Raw genomic sequence first — 15240 nt, 5'->3', positions numbered from 1 at the left:
AGAACCAAGCTAGCCTGAAATTTCATGTCATGTTATGTCAACTCACAAACTCTTATCTCTTGTTTGAGAGAAAATCCCTGTAGGAAATTGGATTACTCACTACTACCACTACTACAACTAACATTAAATAAGTAATTATTGATAACTAACTACATTCCATGAAAAAAAAAATATTTTGCTTAAATGAGTGATACTTGAGTTAACCTCTGAGGATGACTGTTGGATGTCAGTGTCTAACAGGTAGTCAGAGTCAAAACAGGTGGCTCATCACAGTGCAAAGTTACAGCTGTAAACACAGTAGTTTGCACTCTCATCAGTACCAATACAATAATAGTGTCACCCCCTACCTCAGATCCTGAGTCGGAACAGCCAGACTGATAACATGAAAAACAAAATAAGATACTTAGCAAGATGGGGACACAAGAACAAAAACAAAACCAACCAACAAGACAAACAAACAACAACAACAAAAAGTGATCTGGGATGTTTTTTGAGGTTGTAGTGTAGAATGAAAAGTGATCTTGGATGTTTTGAGGTTGTAGTGTAGAATGAAAAGTGATCTGGGATGTTTTTTGAGGTTGTAGTGTAGAATGAAAAGTGATCTTGGATGTTTTGAGGTTGTAGTGTAGAATGAAAAGTGATCTTGGATGTTTTGAGGTTGTAGTGTAGAACAAAAAGTGATCTTGGATGTTTTGAGGTTGTAGTGTAGAACATATGAGTTCTTGATTCTTTTCTTTAGAACGTTACAAGTTTACAGTCTAAGGCTGTCAGACTTTGGGGTTCTTCAATGGCTCCCACATTTATTCTATCTGGCAAATTTCGGATAGTGAACGATTGAATGGCGTTTTTCCAAAGATTCCTTCACAAAAGAGTGGTAAACATTCATACAGGTTTCTTCTCCTACTAGGCTTTCCTCTCTAGGCTTAAAAGTTCTGATTTTGAACCTTGAAAGTTATGGAAGGTTAGAATGAGGAAGGACGTTTATGAGGATCATTCAATAGCTCTCCAAATGCTGACACAGTGTGGCACAACTCAATAAAAAATCAAAAAAGGGAAGGCCAGCGCTAAGAAAAGTGATCATAAAAACAATAGATATTCGTACATAATTCAAATGCTCTGTCTGTATGATTTTTATTTGAATTCCTAATGGTTGATCATCACCTAAGGCACACTGAGAATGATAGTGCACTCTCAACACAGCCATGGCATATCAGAGAACCATCTAATAGCTCACCTTGGCGTCAGAGTCGTCCGACTGGTGACATAAATTGAGAGCAAAATAAAAGTAGAGATATAGAAGTGAGTTGTGGAGGGGAGGTATAGGAAGTTGGCTGTTTTCTTTTTTTTACGGCGCACTAAGTGGCCACAAATAACTCAGGCTAATTTATTCTGAAGGAGAAACAGACATTCACACACACACACACACACACACACACACACACACACACACACACACACACAGGTAGAGAGAAACATAAAGGAAGGGGATCTAGGATGTCGAATCTTACATGGAAGGCCTACTTTAAAAAATGTGAGATATTACTACTACTACTACTACTACTACTACACAGACATACATACATACAATATCCCTCTTCAGTGATACCCACCATGTCATCATTCCCCTCATCATCAGTGATAGCCTGGTGCAAAGAGAGAGGACACACAGCATACAACATGAAGACAGACACAGACAGACACAGACAGACAGACAGACAGACAGACAGACACACACACACACACACACACACACACACACACACACACACACTACACACTGACTGCTGTCCATTTGAATGAGCATTGCCAACCTTTTTACTTTATTTTTAGGGCTTTTGCCCTTAATTGAACAGTAACTGTTCAACCTTTAACAGTAGAGATGACAGGAACTGAGCTTGGAACACCTTCCAGATGACAGGAACACCTTCCAGATGATTTGACCATTATTATGCCATCATACACTGTGACTGGCAGTGCAGGAAGGTGTGCATCATAGAGATATATGTACAACCCCAAAACAGTAAAGTTGGGACATTGTGTAAAATGCAAATAAAAACAGAATGTGATAATATACAAGTCTCGTAAACCTATATTCAGCAGCAAAAAGGACATAGACAACATATCAAATGTTTAAAAAATTAAAATTTGGACTATTTCATGGAAAATATATGTTAATTTTGAATTTGATGCCAGCAACATGTTTCAAAAAAAGTTGGGACGGGAGCATGTTTACCACTGTGCTGCTTCATTTAACAAAATGCTATATGTTTATGAACTGAGGAGACCATTTGCTACAGTTTTGAGAATGAAATGTTGTCCCATTACTCTCCGATATAGGATTTCAGTTGCACTATGGGGTATTCATAGTCATGTTTTTCATTCCATTATGCACCTAATTTGACAAATCTTGACTGCAGACAGGCCATCTTAGCAACTGGACTCTTCCTCTATGGAGAAATACTTAAATATGTGCAAAATTCATTTTGGTATTGCTTTCCTGAAATAATCAACGTTGTCCCTGGAAAATATATTGCCTGGATGGCAGTATATGTTGCTCAAAACCTGTATACATCATTCAGAATTGCTTTGCCAAATGTGCAAGATGTGCCCATGCTGTAGGCACTAATGCTCCTCCACACCGTCATAGATGTTGGGTTTCGAACTGAGCACTAAAACAAGTTGGACAGGTTGGATACTTGGATAGGTCCTCTCCTCTTTAGCCCAGATTAGTCCATGATTTCCAAAAAGAATGGCAAACTTTGATAACCACAGGACCTTTTTCCACGTTACCTCAGACCATTTTAAACAAGCTCAGGCCCAGATAAGAGGGTGGTATTTTCTGTATCATGTCTCAATACAATTTTAGCTGTTACAATTTTGGCTGCAGTTTTTGAATTGAGTATCAAACTGTGTACATAGACAATGGTTTATCAGAGGTTGTCCTGAGCCCATACAATGACAAGTCTGGAAACAGGTCTGGTATTGATGCAGTGCCATCTGAGGTCCAAAAGACCACGACCATCCAATTTGTTTTTCAGCTTTTTCCCTTGTTTGCAATGATTTCTCTGGATTCTCTGAATGTTTTAATAATATTATGTCCTGTAGATGATTAACTCCCCAAATACGTCACAATTTCATGTTAAGAAGCATTAAAATGACATTGTTTCATCATTTGTGCACACAAGTTTACACAGAGTGATGAATACCCCTACATCATTACTTCTAAGAGAGCCTCTCTGGGATGCTCTTTCATTAGTTGTGAAACATTCCTCCTTTTGTTTTCTTTATCATTACACAACTTTTCCAGCATTTTGTTACCCTGTCCCAACTTTTTTTGAAACATGTTGCTGGTATTAAATTAGAAATTAACATATTTTCCATGAAATAGTCAAATTTGTCATTTTCCACATTTGATATGTTGTCTGTGTCCTTTTTGCAACTAAGCTGCAAGAGTTTAAGAGATTTGCAAATTATTACATTCTGTTTCACATGTATTCACATTTTACACAATGTCCCAACTTTTTCTGTTTTGGGGTTGTACATTCAAGGCATTTAACCATTAACATAGTTGAAACCAGGCTTATCACCATTAGTCACATTCCTTAGCCTGTATCTCAGGTGCTTCTGCGTGCTGACTTAAAACAAACCTGTGGCACCACAAGTGTATGCAGTATCGGTTGACACAGAAACTGCTCAAGAGCACAGCGCAGACCACTCCTGTCACATTTACATCATCTGAATATTTACTGTCGAGCAGGCCTCTGACAAATTGCCATGGCGAAATGTCAACTGCACGGGTGTGTCACAGCCGCGGCTGACAGATATGCCGAATTTTAAACGTGTTTGGTTGGGGTAACCATAGAAACCTGAGCGAAGGGAAAAGTGAGAAACGCACGCACCTCCTCATCATAGTCTTCAGGCTCTTCTTCATTCTCCAGCTTGTGTGACACAAAGGGAGGACATATCAGATTGGGGGGTCCATTCACACCAAACAAGCCAGCAACAAAGATCCCGACCTTGTCCACTTGCCAACAGGCTAGAGGCTTGCCCCTTTCTGTGTCTCCATAAAATGGACACTAGAGTGGACCTAGGCTGTCACTGACAGCGATGGCATTCCTCCAGCACCATGGCTGGATAAGATCAGGATCTGCTACTTGGGAGTCTCCACTGGATGAGGGTAATAGATAGAGGAATGAATCTACTAACTAAAGTACACTAACACAGGTCTGTGGTCAGCCATCACACTATTAGGCATCACACAGGAAAGAGAAGGAAAGGTGAGAGGTCAGGATAGCCTATGCAATGAAACTGGGATGGCAATGCTTGTACAACACATAGGTGTGGGAGGGAAATGGGGAATGGGGGGTACTTTTGGCAAAAACAGGATAGAAAGGATAATTCTAAAGACTAGGTATGGATAGAGGCTGACTGCAAAGGATGCAAATACCAAGCAGAAGTGAACTACTGTAGGGTACTGGTCAGTTAATTGGGACACTGAATCACAGGAGGATGTCTCAAAAACCACTGATGTACAATAAAAGACTTCCAAAGAATAACATGTCTTTTATTATAGACCAGCTGTCTCAGTAGCTCAAGGCTCATAAAGTCAGTATGAGAACCCAGCCTCAGCACGTACCCTCTCCTCCTCAGCGGTGAACTGCAGAGAGAAAGCCACACACACAAACACACACACGTTTACTCAGCCGCAGTGGATTGTCCTTTCCACACAGTCACCTTGCATACACACTACAGTATACCCACTCAAGATGATGTAATACACAGCAAACCTTTCAGAGACCCTTTTTAAATGAAGCCTGACTACTGTAGTTCAGCCATGTCTGGACATTTTCCTCCACCATTATACCGAGACCACGGGCAGAGCCAGTGATATCATTACTGTCTGCAGAGAGTAAAGGCCTGATGCACATCTGTCCATCTGACAGGAATCTAATGAGCTGCTCCCATACAGTCGTTCACTTGGGTTATACAAGTGTCCACATGAGTCCACCACCCACGTGCTACGTTAGGAGCCATTGCTGCACACAAACAAATGTCCCCTGAGCAAAATGACTTGAAGTGCACTGACTAACTGGAGTGTAATCAGGAAAATCAAGGCGGTCCAACAAGGAGAACCCATTTGAACATTTTATTTGGACCAGCAAGTACTGAGTAAAGAAACCACAGTATCTAAACATTAGGAGCCGGCTATGTCAGACAAGCCTATGGATAAAGATGACATCTTCTCTTCCAGATATGAAGGCTGCCATTGACAGATGATATAGAGCTGATTGCACACACACACACACACACACACACACACACACACACACACACACACACACACACACACACACAGACACAGACACACACACGTTTCCACCGCCCACAAATCCACTACTTTTGCTTACTCTTTTCATTCAGTCCTTTCAATTAAATTTGCATGGCTCTTTCAGCATGAGCGCAACATTATAGCAGAGACCACAGCCACACTTCCCCCAAGGCCAAGCCAACTCCTCTCTCAGGGAAACGGAGGCCTTGAGATCAGAGCCCCCATCAGGCTAAGGCCCCCACCCAAGTGGTGGATTTCTGGGTGGAGGCTGAGCTGGTGGATTTTCCAGGTGGCTCCACCTAATCTCGGTCAGTCTGAACCGGCATTGTCCTGTCATCACACTCACCTGCTTGGCGCCCATGAACTCGAACATCTTCTCCAGGAGGACGCGCATCTGTTGGACGTTGTTCATGAGGACACAAGGCTAAGGGCATGACAAAGAAAGAAAGATTGAAAGAAAGAAAGAAAGAAAGAATGAATGAATGAAGGAAAATTAGAAATGAAAGATACGGTAAATGAAATGAAATGAAAGAAAATGAAAGATAATTATATATATATATATATATATATATATATATATATAGATAGATAGATAGATAGATAGATAGATAGATAGATAGATAGATAGATAAGATAGATAGATAGATAGATAGATAGATAGATAGATAGTTTAAAATACCATAGACTAGGCACTGGGTACTGAACACTAATATGCAGAGCAGTTATACAATTGCTATGTGTCACATTGCTATGTGTCTTTGGGCATTAAGCGTTATAGTGTTACACTTAGTCATTTAGGAGGAGTCAGGCGCACTTACGATCTTCTCCTTCTCACAGTAGGAGGGGAAGCTCTTGGACAAGATGGCGCAGTACTGCAGGAGCACTTTAGTGATCGTCTGGGCGAGGGAGGCATAGAGAAACAAGCAAAAAACAAAGACATGCTGTCATTGCAAGCAGTGGAATTGTATCATTGAGAGACATTAAAGTGCCGTTGTGAGCACATTAAAATTGATGCGTCACCAGGCCGAGCTTTTGTTACGACGCCACATCACTCTACTGCCAGGCAACAGGATGCTTGAAAAACTCAAAGGCTGGGGAATGGCTCTTAGAACAACACCAACAACAAAAAGTTGTGTGGCACAGTTTCACAGACTTTCCTCGTCCCCGGACTTTCCTCTTCTCTTTGAAGCAAAGGCTGAAGCAGCGGGAGGAAGGATTTTCCTCTGACTGGAATCGAGGGTGTGAAAACACACTTCTTGGCGGGACTATTTTTTTTTTGCTGTTGGATGGCTGCATGCCTCGATCAAACAAACTGAATGAGTCACGATATTCTCTGAGTGAATCATAAATATTTCATGAGTCGTCCACTGTGTTTTGGTCTCACTTGCGAGTCTAATTTCCAATATCAGTTGATAAACAGAACCATAAATGTCATGCGTGCGGCTAGAGCAGGGGTGCGGGTGACAGGAGGCCACTGAGCACAGTCCATCTTCCTGAGGGCCTCTGTTTCTGAATGTATGCATATGATATGAGAGAGAGATAGAGAGAGAACCGCACAATATTTGTCATGTAGGATGACTACGACAACCTCTGGACGCATTCCAAATTTTGTGAAATTCGGTCTTAGTGAGGTCATGCACAGAAGTTTGTGACACTGTAGAGATTATGACAACAGGTGTGACTTTAGAACACATTGTTGTACAAAATGTTGTGAAATGTATGTGTAACATACTTATACTTATACTTGAAGTACTGTGTGGGGGTCATATTATGTACTGCTATGCGGAACATCTAGTTTAAATACATAGTGCATGAAACTGGAGTAGCGTTACATATAATTATCCGTGACAGATAAAAGCGCAAACCAGTAAAGCAAAAGGATCAGAACAACATGCACTGATATGTTTTAAAATAATACAGACAAATTATTTAAGATTGTCCCATCCACATGTCCACTGTTTACATAACCTCCTTATAATTCACTAAATTCCTTTTCTTTATCATTTTATCGTATTGGATTGGAAAAAAGCCTGTTCTTTCTTACCTTAGCAAAGCGTCGGTTGTAGTGGCCCATGACCACAGGATCTGGGCAGTCCAGTTTCTTGATGATCTCGAAGCTCTGGTTGAGCTGTGTGAAGATGTCCACCACGGAACTGGAGAACAGAGCGTGCTCAGAGGTCGCCTGGAACTGTAGGGGAAGACAGGAGGGACAACGGCCAAGGCTCAGACAGAATGGATACAAAATGGACACTCAAATAGTTAATGTGCGTGTGGCGAACAGCATTTATTTATTCAAGGTTTTAAATGTGTGAGATTAAAATATCTCAGTGGTGCTTCATGGTGTTGGCATATAGGGTTGTCTATATTCATTCTCCCATAATTATTCATATGTATGTTTAAGCTATTACCATAAAGCTCACATTAGCCCTTTTGAATATTGCATTATTCAGTCTGTCACCTACTTGGCATGAATCATAATCGTTTTCATAATGAGACTGTTTAAATCAACTCCTTAGCCTACATGTCCTTCAGTTAGCAGCATACTCGAAAGGCTTGTCAAGCACCCATCAACACCACCAGCATCTTCCACCATCTTAATTGCACACTTCTCCTGACTGAGCAAGGTGTTCAGGTGCATATTGCTGATGGCTGAAGTCATTGATTTGCAGGCTTGTAGGCCTGTTCTCTTCAATACAGTAGAATCTATATCTTCTATGGCCTTACCGTTCTTTATACTGTACATTTATACTTCTATATTTCTGACACGTCCTGCTCTATTCTTAATAAGCACCTTGCATTGCTGTGGCACAGAAGGTGCTGTGAAAATGAATCTGATTTGCTAATTGATTGTTTGATTGATTGATTGATTGATTGACTGCACTGAATGAGGAGCCCAGAGGCTGGAGAAGAGGCCCGTGTGACAGGCAGACGTACCCCTTCCCTCTTATCTCTCTCCAGTGCGCCATGCATGAACTCCATGGACACGTCCTCGTTCTCCGCCAGCCACTGCAGCACAAACTGCAGAAACCACCTGGACGGAGGAAGAGGGGGAAAACCGCAGGAATGGAAAAGCAAAGAGGGGGATGAAGAGAAGAGGGAGAGAGAGAGAGAGAGAGAGAAACGAGAAATAAGAACATGCAACAAAGCATTGTAAGAGACTGTAATACAGAGAAGCTGTAAGGCAGAGAAAAGTCAGGAAATGTTGTGAAATCCACAGAGGAAAAGCTGAACTGGAGAGCAGACCCTGGACGTGGGGGGGCCTGGAGAGGAATGGGGGGAGCGGTTTGAAGGATTACAGAGAAAGGTTTATGGAAGGAGGCGGCATGTGTGAGATAACGTTCTGTTTGAACGGAGAGGCGGGATGTGTGTGTGTGTGTGTGTGTGTGTGTGTGCATGTGGGGGGGGGGGGGGGGGGGGGGCATTGGGGGGGGGGGGGACTTGAAGACGCTGAGCCACTCACGCGGCGTACTCTGGGACCGAGTCTTTGAAGGCAGGCAGGTCCTTGACGTACTCATTGTAGAGCCACTTGACTTTGAAGTGCAGATTCATGTAGTCCGCACTTTTGCAGAGTTTGTGATTCTCATGCTCTGCAGGGAGGCAAAAGGGTGGACATTTGAAATAGAGTCTTGTTGTGAGTGGAGTAAAACCTCTCCTAAATATAATCATATCTTTAAGTTGAACTGTTTTACTTCAAATCATTTAATGCACAATGCACATGATATGGTGAATGAGAACAGTATCTCCTTTCAGTCATTGAGCCGTAAAACACATGTAATATCCTCCATGTGTAAACTTACTTGCTAACTGAGAAAAAAACAGGCTAATTAGCAACACCTGAAATGGCTTTCACAAGCAAGGACAATTGAGAGACTCTGAGTGTCTCATACTGTAGATGCCAGATTCAATTCCATCTACTACAATATCACATCTACTGAGCCCTTCACTGTTTCATCTACTACAATATCACATCTACTGAGCCCTTCACTCTTCCATGGCTGAAAATAACACACAATGTAGTGCTGTAGGAGCAGCTGTGGCAAAAATGATTCTGCATACTTCGGTGGTGTTAATTGTTGAGTTGTTGAGTGCAATAACCTCTCATTAGGCAATCATTACCCCCTTATTTATGAAAACAGAAGAGAGCCCATTTCCTTTCTGTCTCTTTGGATCTCCTCTCTCTCTCTCTCTCTCTCTCTGTATTTATTATTTTTGCTCACACACACACATACCTGCACGTGCACACATCACACACACACACACACACACACACACACACACACACACACACACACACACACACACACACACACACACACATACACACACACAAACACAGACAGACAGAGCCTCTTACCAGCATAAAAGTCTAGTTTGCGTATGTGGAATGTAACAGGAGCTGGGTGGACAGCACAGAAGACAGCAAATGGAGGGAGGTGAAGATGACAAAGCAAAATGAGAGGGAATGAAAGCACAGTCTTTTCAGGGTGCGCTGACAGATGGATAGAGTGACATGTGGAAAGGTCATGGATGTGAATCACATAAATAAAAACAGCAGAATCTTAGCCAGCACAGCTATAACAAAAGGCAAAACACTTAATCTCTATCTGCTTCTCACAGTGCAGCTGTTCAGTATGCTGTATGGGACTACTTCTCACCTCCCTAGTACACAAGCAACACTCTAGGGCTTAACATGTGTCTTGAAATAGTCTGGAGAATAACCATTAGAGGGAAATCTTTCTGAGCTGGCAGACATGTTTTGACAAATAATGGCAAATAATGGCAAATAATGGCAAATAATGGCAAGTGGATGAATTATGGAAAAGAATTCAAAATGGTGAATCTATATCCGCAGTCTACTCTAGTGCTAGACCTCTACCCACATAGTAAGGTATCGGACCACCAGTGCCACTTTCTGGTCCACTGTTGGACCACCATCACCTTGAATTTAACTAGTTGAGAATATGAAGTAAAAACATATATTGTTATTAAAATGAAATAGGAATTAAAAAATGGTTTTGTCCACAACTGGCCAAATGGTGGAGCGTTTGTCAGCACCCCGCTAATGGACAGTCAAAAACTCGATAGTGGACCCCTGTTCCCAGCGGGCCGACTAGCCTCTTGCTATCTGGGTACTGGTGGTCGTTACTAAACCAATAAAACTTAAAACGAACAAAAAAAAGAGAAATAATCTATTTTGAGATTCTACATAATTTTAAGGGAAAAGCTTTGCTAACACCACTCTTACCATTTTTCCAGCGATAATGATCAAGTCTATCAAAAACTGGAAGAAGGAAATAAATGAACAAGCATATAAATGAACAAGCAGATGACGCATGGGTGATGGGTGAACAAACAATACACACACATACACATATACTACATACACACTCCAGATACCAGCTCCTGCACAAACAATACACACATACTACATACACACACTCCAGATACCAGCTCCTGCACAAACAATACACACATGCTACATACACACACTCCAGATACCAGTTCCTGCGCAAAACAATTCCAAATGAATCATCTACAATAGCAGAAGTATGAACAGCTCCTACCTTCTAAGGCATATTTCATGTCCTGGGCAAACAGCATCCACATGACCTCTGCGCTGACCTTGCCTACATTCAGCTCTTGAGGGAACCTGCAGAGAACATGGGAGTTCTGGTAAACTGAGACCCACCTGACCAGACACACTACCAAAATGACCACAGTCTCAAAACCTGTGTGTGTGTGTGTGTGGGTGTGTGCGCGTGTGTGTGCATGTGCACGTGTGTACTGTATGTGTGTGTGTGTGTGTGTGTGTGTGTGTGTGTGTGTGCATGCATGTGCGTGCATGTGCGTGTGTGTGTGTGTGTGTATGTATGTGTTAGGCATTAGTCTATGGGGATGCCCTGGGTTAATTATGAGGAAAATGTGCATGTATGTGTATGTGTGCCTTCTATCTATCTGTAACAGATCACTCACAAGTGTGAATGTATACAAATGAGTATTATAGTATATGTGTAAATGTATACAAATGAGTATTATAGTATATGTGTGAATGTATACAAATGAGTATTATAGTATATGTGTGAATGTATACAAATGAGTATTATAATATATAAGTGAATGTATACATATGAGTATTATAGTATATGTGTGAATGTATACAAATGAGTATTATAGTATATGTGTGAATGTATACAAATTATTATTATAGTATATGAGTGAATGTATACAAATTAGTATTATAGTATATGTGTGAATGTATAAAAATTAGTATTGCAAGCTGCATTGCACTGACTGGTTGATGACGGGCGTGTATGCGGTCTTGTCCTCCTCGATGATGGACACGATGAGCGTGATGAGTTTGGGCCAGAAGTCCAGGTTCTGGATGCTGGGGCCGGGCTCCTCCGGCGGTGCGCTCTCCTCCTCTTCCTCCTCCTTCTTCTTCCTCTCCTCCTCATCCTCATCAGAGTCATCTTCATTCTTCTCCTCCTTCTTCTCCTCCTTAGGTTTCACCTGGAGGTGGAGAGATAAAAACATCACTCACAATACGGGGGTGCAAGTTTGGCAGTCATTTTCTAGAGGTAGAAGACAGCATCACTGTGTTTTATCTCCACACGTCCAAGTCCTCACCCCAGTCATCTTCTTTTTTGCTGATGCTTTTATGAATTCTGTCTAGATTATAAAATATGCATGGCAGAATAGGTGCAAAAAATGTAACGATTCTAGTGTCTGGAATGGAAGTTCCAGCCATTCCGAAATTGCCATGGCAGCCCCAAGTGACAAGAGATGTTACAGGTGGCCGTAAAATAGTTTGAGCCCAGTGGATTGTGGGGGATGTAGTGCTGGTGTGTAGGCTCACCGGTTCGGCAGGCTGGAACTGACGGTTGTACAGCTCTTGGCAGTTGTTGAAGATGTACTCATAGGTGGAGTTGAGGCAAGCTTTCACACAGTCACGCACCACATGGGCCGCACGAGGGGGGTTCTGCAGCTCCAAGACCTGCGAGTCCACACACACACACACACACACACACGCAAATACACACACACACACACACACACACACACACACACACACACACACACACACACACACACACACACACACACACACACACACACACACACAGAAACACAGACACTCAATCACACTCCTCTTTTGCCAATGCACAAGCACAGAAATCAGAGCAGCATCATAGAGGACACACAAAGTGAACTTTTCAAATACAGTAGATGAAGCCATGATGTCCATAAAACATTACTAATGAAGGGGGAAGGGGGAATCTGCATCTAGACTGAGTGTTCAGGTGGCGGTGTTTAAACTGTACCTTCATTCGGAAGAAGGTGATGCTGGTCAGCAGGTCCACAGTGGACTTGAGGTCCGACAGACGGGGCTTGCTGCTGGCTGGGAAGTTGTTCTGCGATCGGAGGGGTGACGATGGTCAGGGAGGGTGGTGAGAGACAACACAATGAGTCGAGTAAGTACAGGTGGCAGCGCCATGATCCAATACAACAGACTCCAGACTACAAAGAGCACAATTCAGACAGTGGCAGAATGTGTCTGCGTGAGCTGCGAGACGCAGTCTCCTGTGCACAACGCTAACGCCCACTCCCCTGCAAGCTTACCCGGTACGTGGACAGGTCAATGCGCAGCGAGTTGTGCAGCTGATCCAGAAGCTTTACAAAGCGGTCCTTCTGCATGGGGACAGAGTGAGAGGCAACGGAGTTGGCCAGACGGGTCAGGTGTGTGGAACATGAGGGGGTGAGCTGGCTCTTTGAGACCGTACAGTTACAGTAGATAGTGTGGCACAGAGAGAGAGAGAGAGAACTGAGAGAAGAGTGAACTGAAAGAAAAGGAGGAGAGAGAGAGAACTGAGAGAAGAGTAAACTGAAAGAAAAGGAGGAGAGAGAGAGAACTGAGAGAAGAGTGAACTGAAAGAAAAGGAGGAGAGAGAGAGAGCTGAGAGAAGAGTGAACTGAAAGAAAAGGAGGAGAGAGAGAGAGAACTGAGATAAGAGTAAACTGAAAGAAAAGGAGGAGAGAGAGAGAGCTGAGAGAAGAGTGAACTGAAAGAAAAGGAGGAGAGAGAGAGAGCTGAGAGAAGAGTGAACTGAAAGAAAAGGAGGAGAGAGAGAGAGAGCTGAGAGAAGAGTGAACTGAAAGAAAAGGAGGAGAGAGAGAGAGAACTGAGATAAGAGTAAACTGAAAGAAAAGGAGGAGAGAGAGAGAGAACTGAGAGAAGAGTGAACTGAAAGAAAAGGAGGAGAGAGAGAGAGCTGAGAGAAGAGTGAACTGAAAGAAAAAGAGGAGAGAGAGAGAACTGAGAGAAGAGTAAACTGAAAGAAAAGGAGGAGAGAGAGAGAGCTGAGAGAAGAGTGAACTGAAAGAAAAGGAGGAAGACGCAAGGTGAAACGGCTAGGTGTCTATCTCCATATAACTCACAAATCCACATAATCCTTTTCCTTTAGCTAATGTGGCTCATCCTGACACCTCGGAAAAAAGGGAACAGCAAAAAGAAGAGACTGTAATGGATTTGTATGTTCTCTAAGGGTGTGTGCAGTGGATGACGGTAATGCTGACAGCATAAATCTGAATATATTTCCAGCCTCAACAGCTCCTGCTGAGATTGTCTGTCATAGAACCTCGTAAATCACTGTCTTCCTGATGTCTATGTTCTGACTTCCAATCTTACACCACTGTTTGTAGGACCTGGAGTGTGTGTATATGTGTGTGTGTGTATGTGTGTATGTGTGCGTGTGTATGTGTGTGTATGTGTGTGTGTGTGTGTGCGTGGGGCGTGCATGCTAAGGTTGGAGAGAGTTGCTTATTGTTCTCCCAATATTTCCCAGGTGCACCATTTAGAAACTCTGTGTTAAAAACTGACAAGCTCTCTTTTCGAGAAAACAAACAACCCTTATTTGTTATTCCAAAAGTTTACGTAATTCCTTCAAGACAAATATGTAACCTTTAAAATGTGGAGCCTGAGGGTACATTAAATCTGTAATGTTTCAGATTCACATTAGAGCCAGTAGCACTCGGATCAATAGCTCTCACGGACTACAAAAAGCACACACAAACTAATCAATGACACTGTAAATAGGGAGCCATTGGTCAGAGCTTCATCCGAGCCATTGGTCAGGCCAACAATCAGCAACAGAGCTTCACATTACACCCTATCTGGGCTCAACTGCACCACATCCTAATTACAGCCATGTCAAATGCCAGTTCTGCTTGATGGATATGACATGGTATTAATTGCATATTGCTTAAATACAATATTCATATGCTGGAAAGTTCAGATATTATGATTTCAAAGAAAAGTGCAAGTTTGTCTTGAGACATCTAAACAAATCTCCACCACTATACTCTACATGATAGTGAATACAACCTCTTGGTTGATATTATCGTATATTATATTATCTTATCAGTTGACAGAGTTGGAGCCAAAAGACCTAAAACAAGTGACTTAACTAGCTCCTGTCTGTAGTATACTACAACTGCAGTCTTGACACACTCACCCCAAAATTGGATGCAGCGAAGCGGTCGCATGCTGACACGGTGGAGGCGGAGGTGGGGTGGGCGAAGAAGGCGTTGATGTTGGCCAGCAGCGTGCTCATGACCGCTGGCAGCCCTGGCAACATGTACTTGGAGGAGAGACAGGCGAAGTGGCTGTGCAGAAGAGAGGCAGAGACATATTTGTGTGATATAGGAGCACTGAACTTGGCTGCGCAAAAAGTGATAAAAAGCAAAATGCTGCCAAAGTGCAGCAATATGAAGCAACAAACATCAAACAAGCAAACAAAACAAATTATGTTAAAAGAAGAGGTAGGATTTAGACCAATGGGCATTCACACTCATGCATGTCTTCACCAAATCATATATACACACTCACACACACACACACACACACACACACA

At 42.5% G+C, this 15240-nt stretch overlaps 1 protein-coding gene across 1 annotated transcript in view; it reads right to left on the bottom strand.

Annotated features, from left to right (window-relative positions):
• The window catches only part of LOC143105505 (protein unc-13 homolog B-like), a 33411-nt gene that overhangs the window by 11790 nt on the left and 6381 nt on the right, over positions 1-15240 (bottom strand). Inside the window, exons 10-20 of the mRNA XM_076269468.1 lie at positions 14842-14992; positions 12950-13018; positions 12652-12741; positions 12195-12323; positions 11622-11749; positions 10894-10979; positions 8790-8916; positions 8264-8360; positions 7374-7517; positions 6148-6225; positions 5676-5753 (exon numbers count right to left, since the gene is read on the bottom strand). Of these exons, the coding sequence (XP_076125583.1) occupies positions 5676-5753; positions 6148-6225; positions 7374-7517; positions 8264-8360; positions 8790-8916; positions 10894-10979; positions 11622-11749; positions 12195-12323; positions 12652-12741; positions 12950-13018; positions 14842-14992 (1177 nt within the window). The remainder of the gene's footprint in view (positions 1-5675; positions 5754-6147; positions 6226-7373; positions 7518-8263; positions 8361-8789; positions 8917-10893; positions 10980-11621; positions 11750-12194; positions 12324-12651; positions 12742-12949; positions 13019-14841; positions 14993-15240) is intronic.

This window comes from Alosa pseudoharengus, unplaced genomic scaffold (genome assembly GCF_046254945.1).
Source record: "Alosa pseudoharengus isolate Yale_2024_CS ecotype anadromous, Long Island Sound unplaced genomic scaffold, YU_APseudo_1.1 YU_APseudo_1.1_scf_6, whole genome shotgun sequence".
NCBI classification, from domain to species: domain Eukaryota; kingdom Metazoa; phylum Chordata; class Actinopteri; order Clupeiformes; family Clupeidae; genus Alosa; species Alosa pseudoharengus.
The sequence above is the reverse complement of the archived record's forward strand: the minus strand, read 5'-3'. Positions and strand labels throughout refer to the sequence as shown.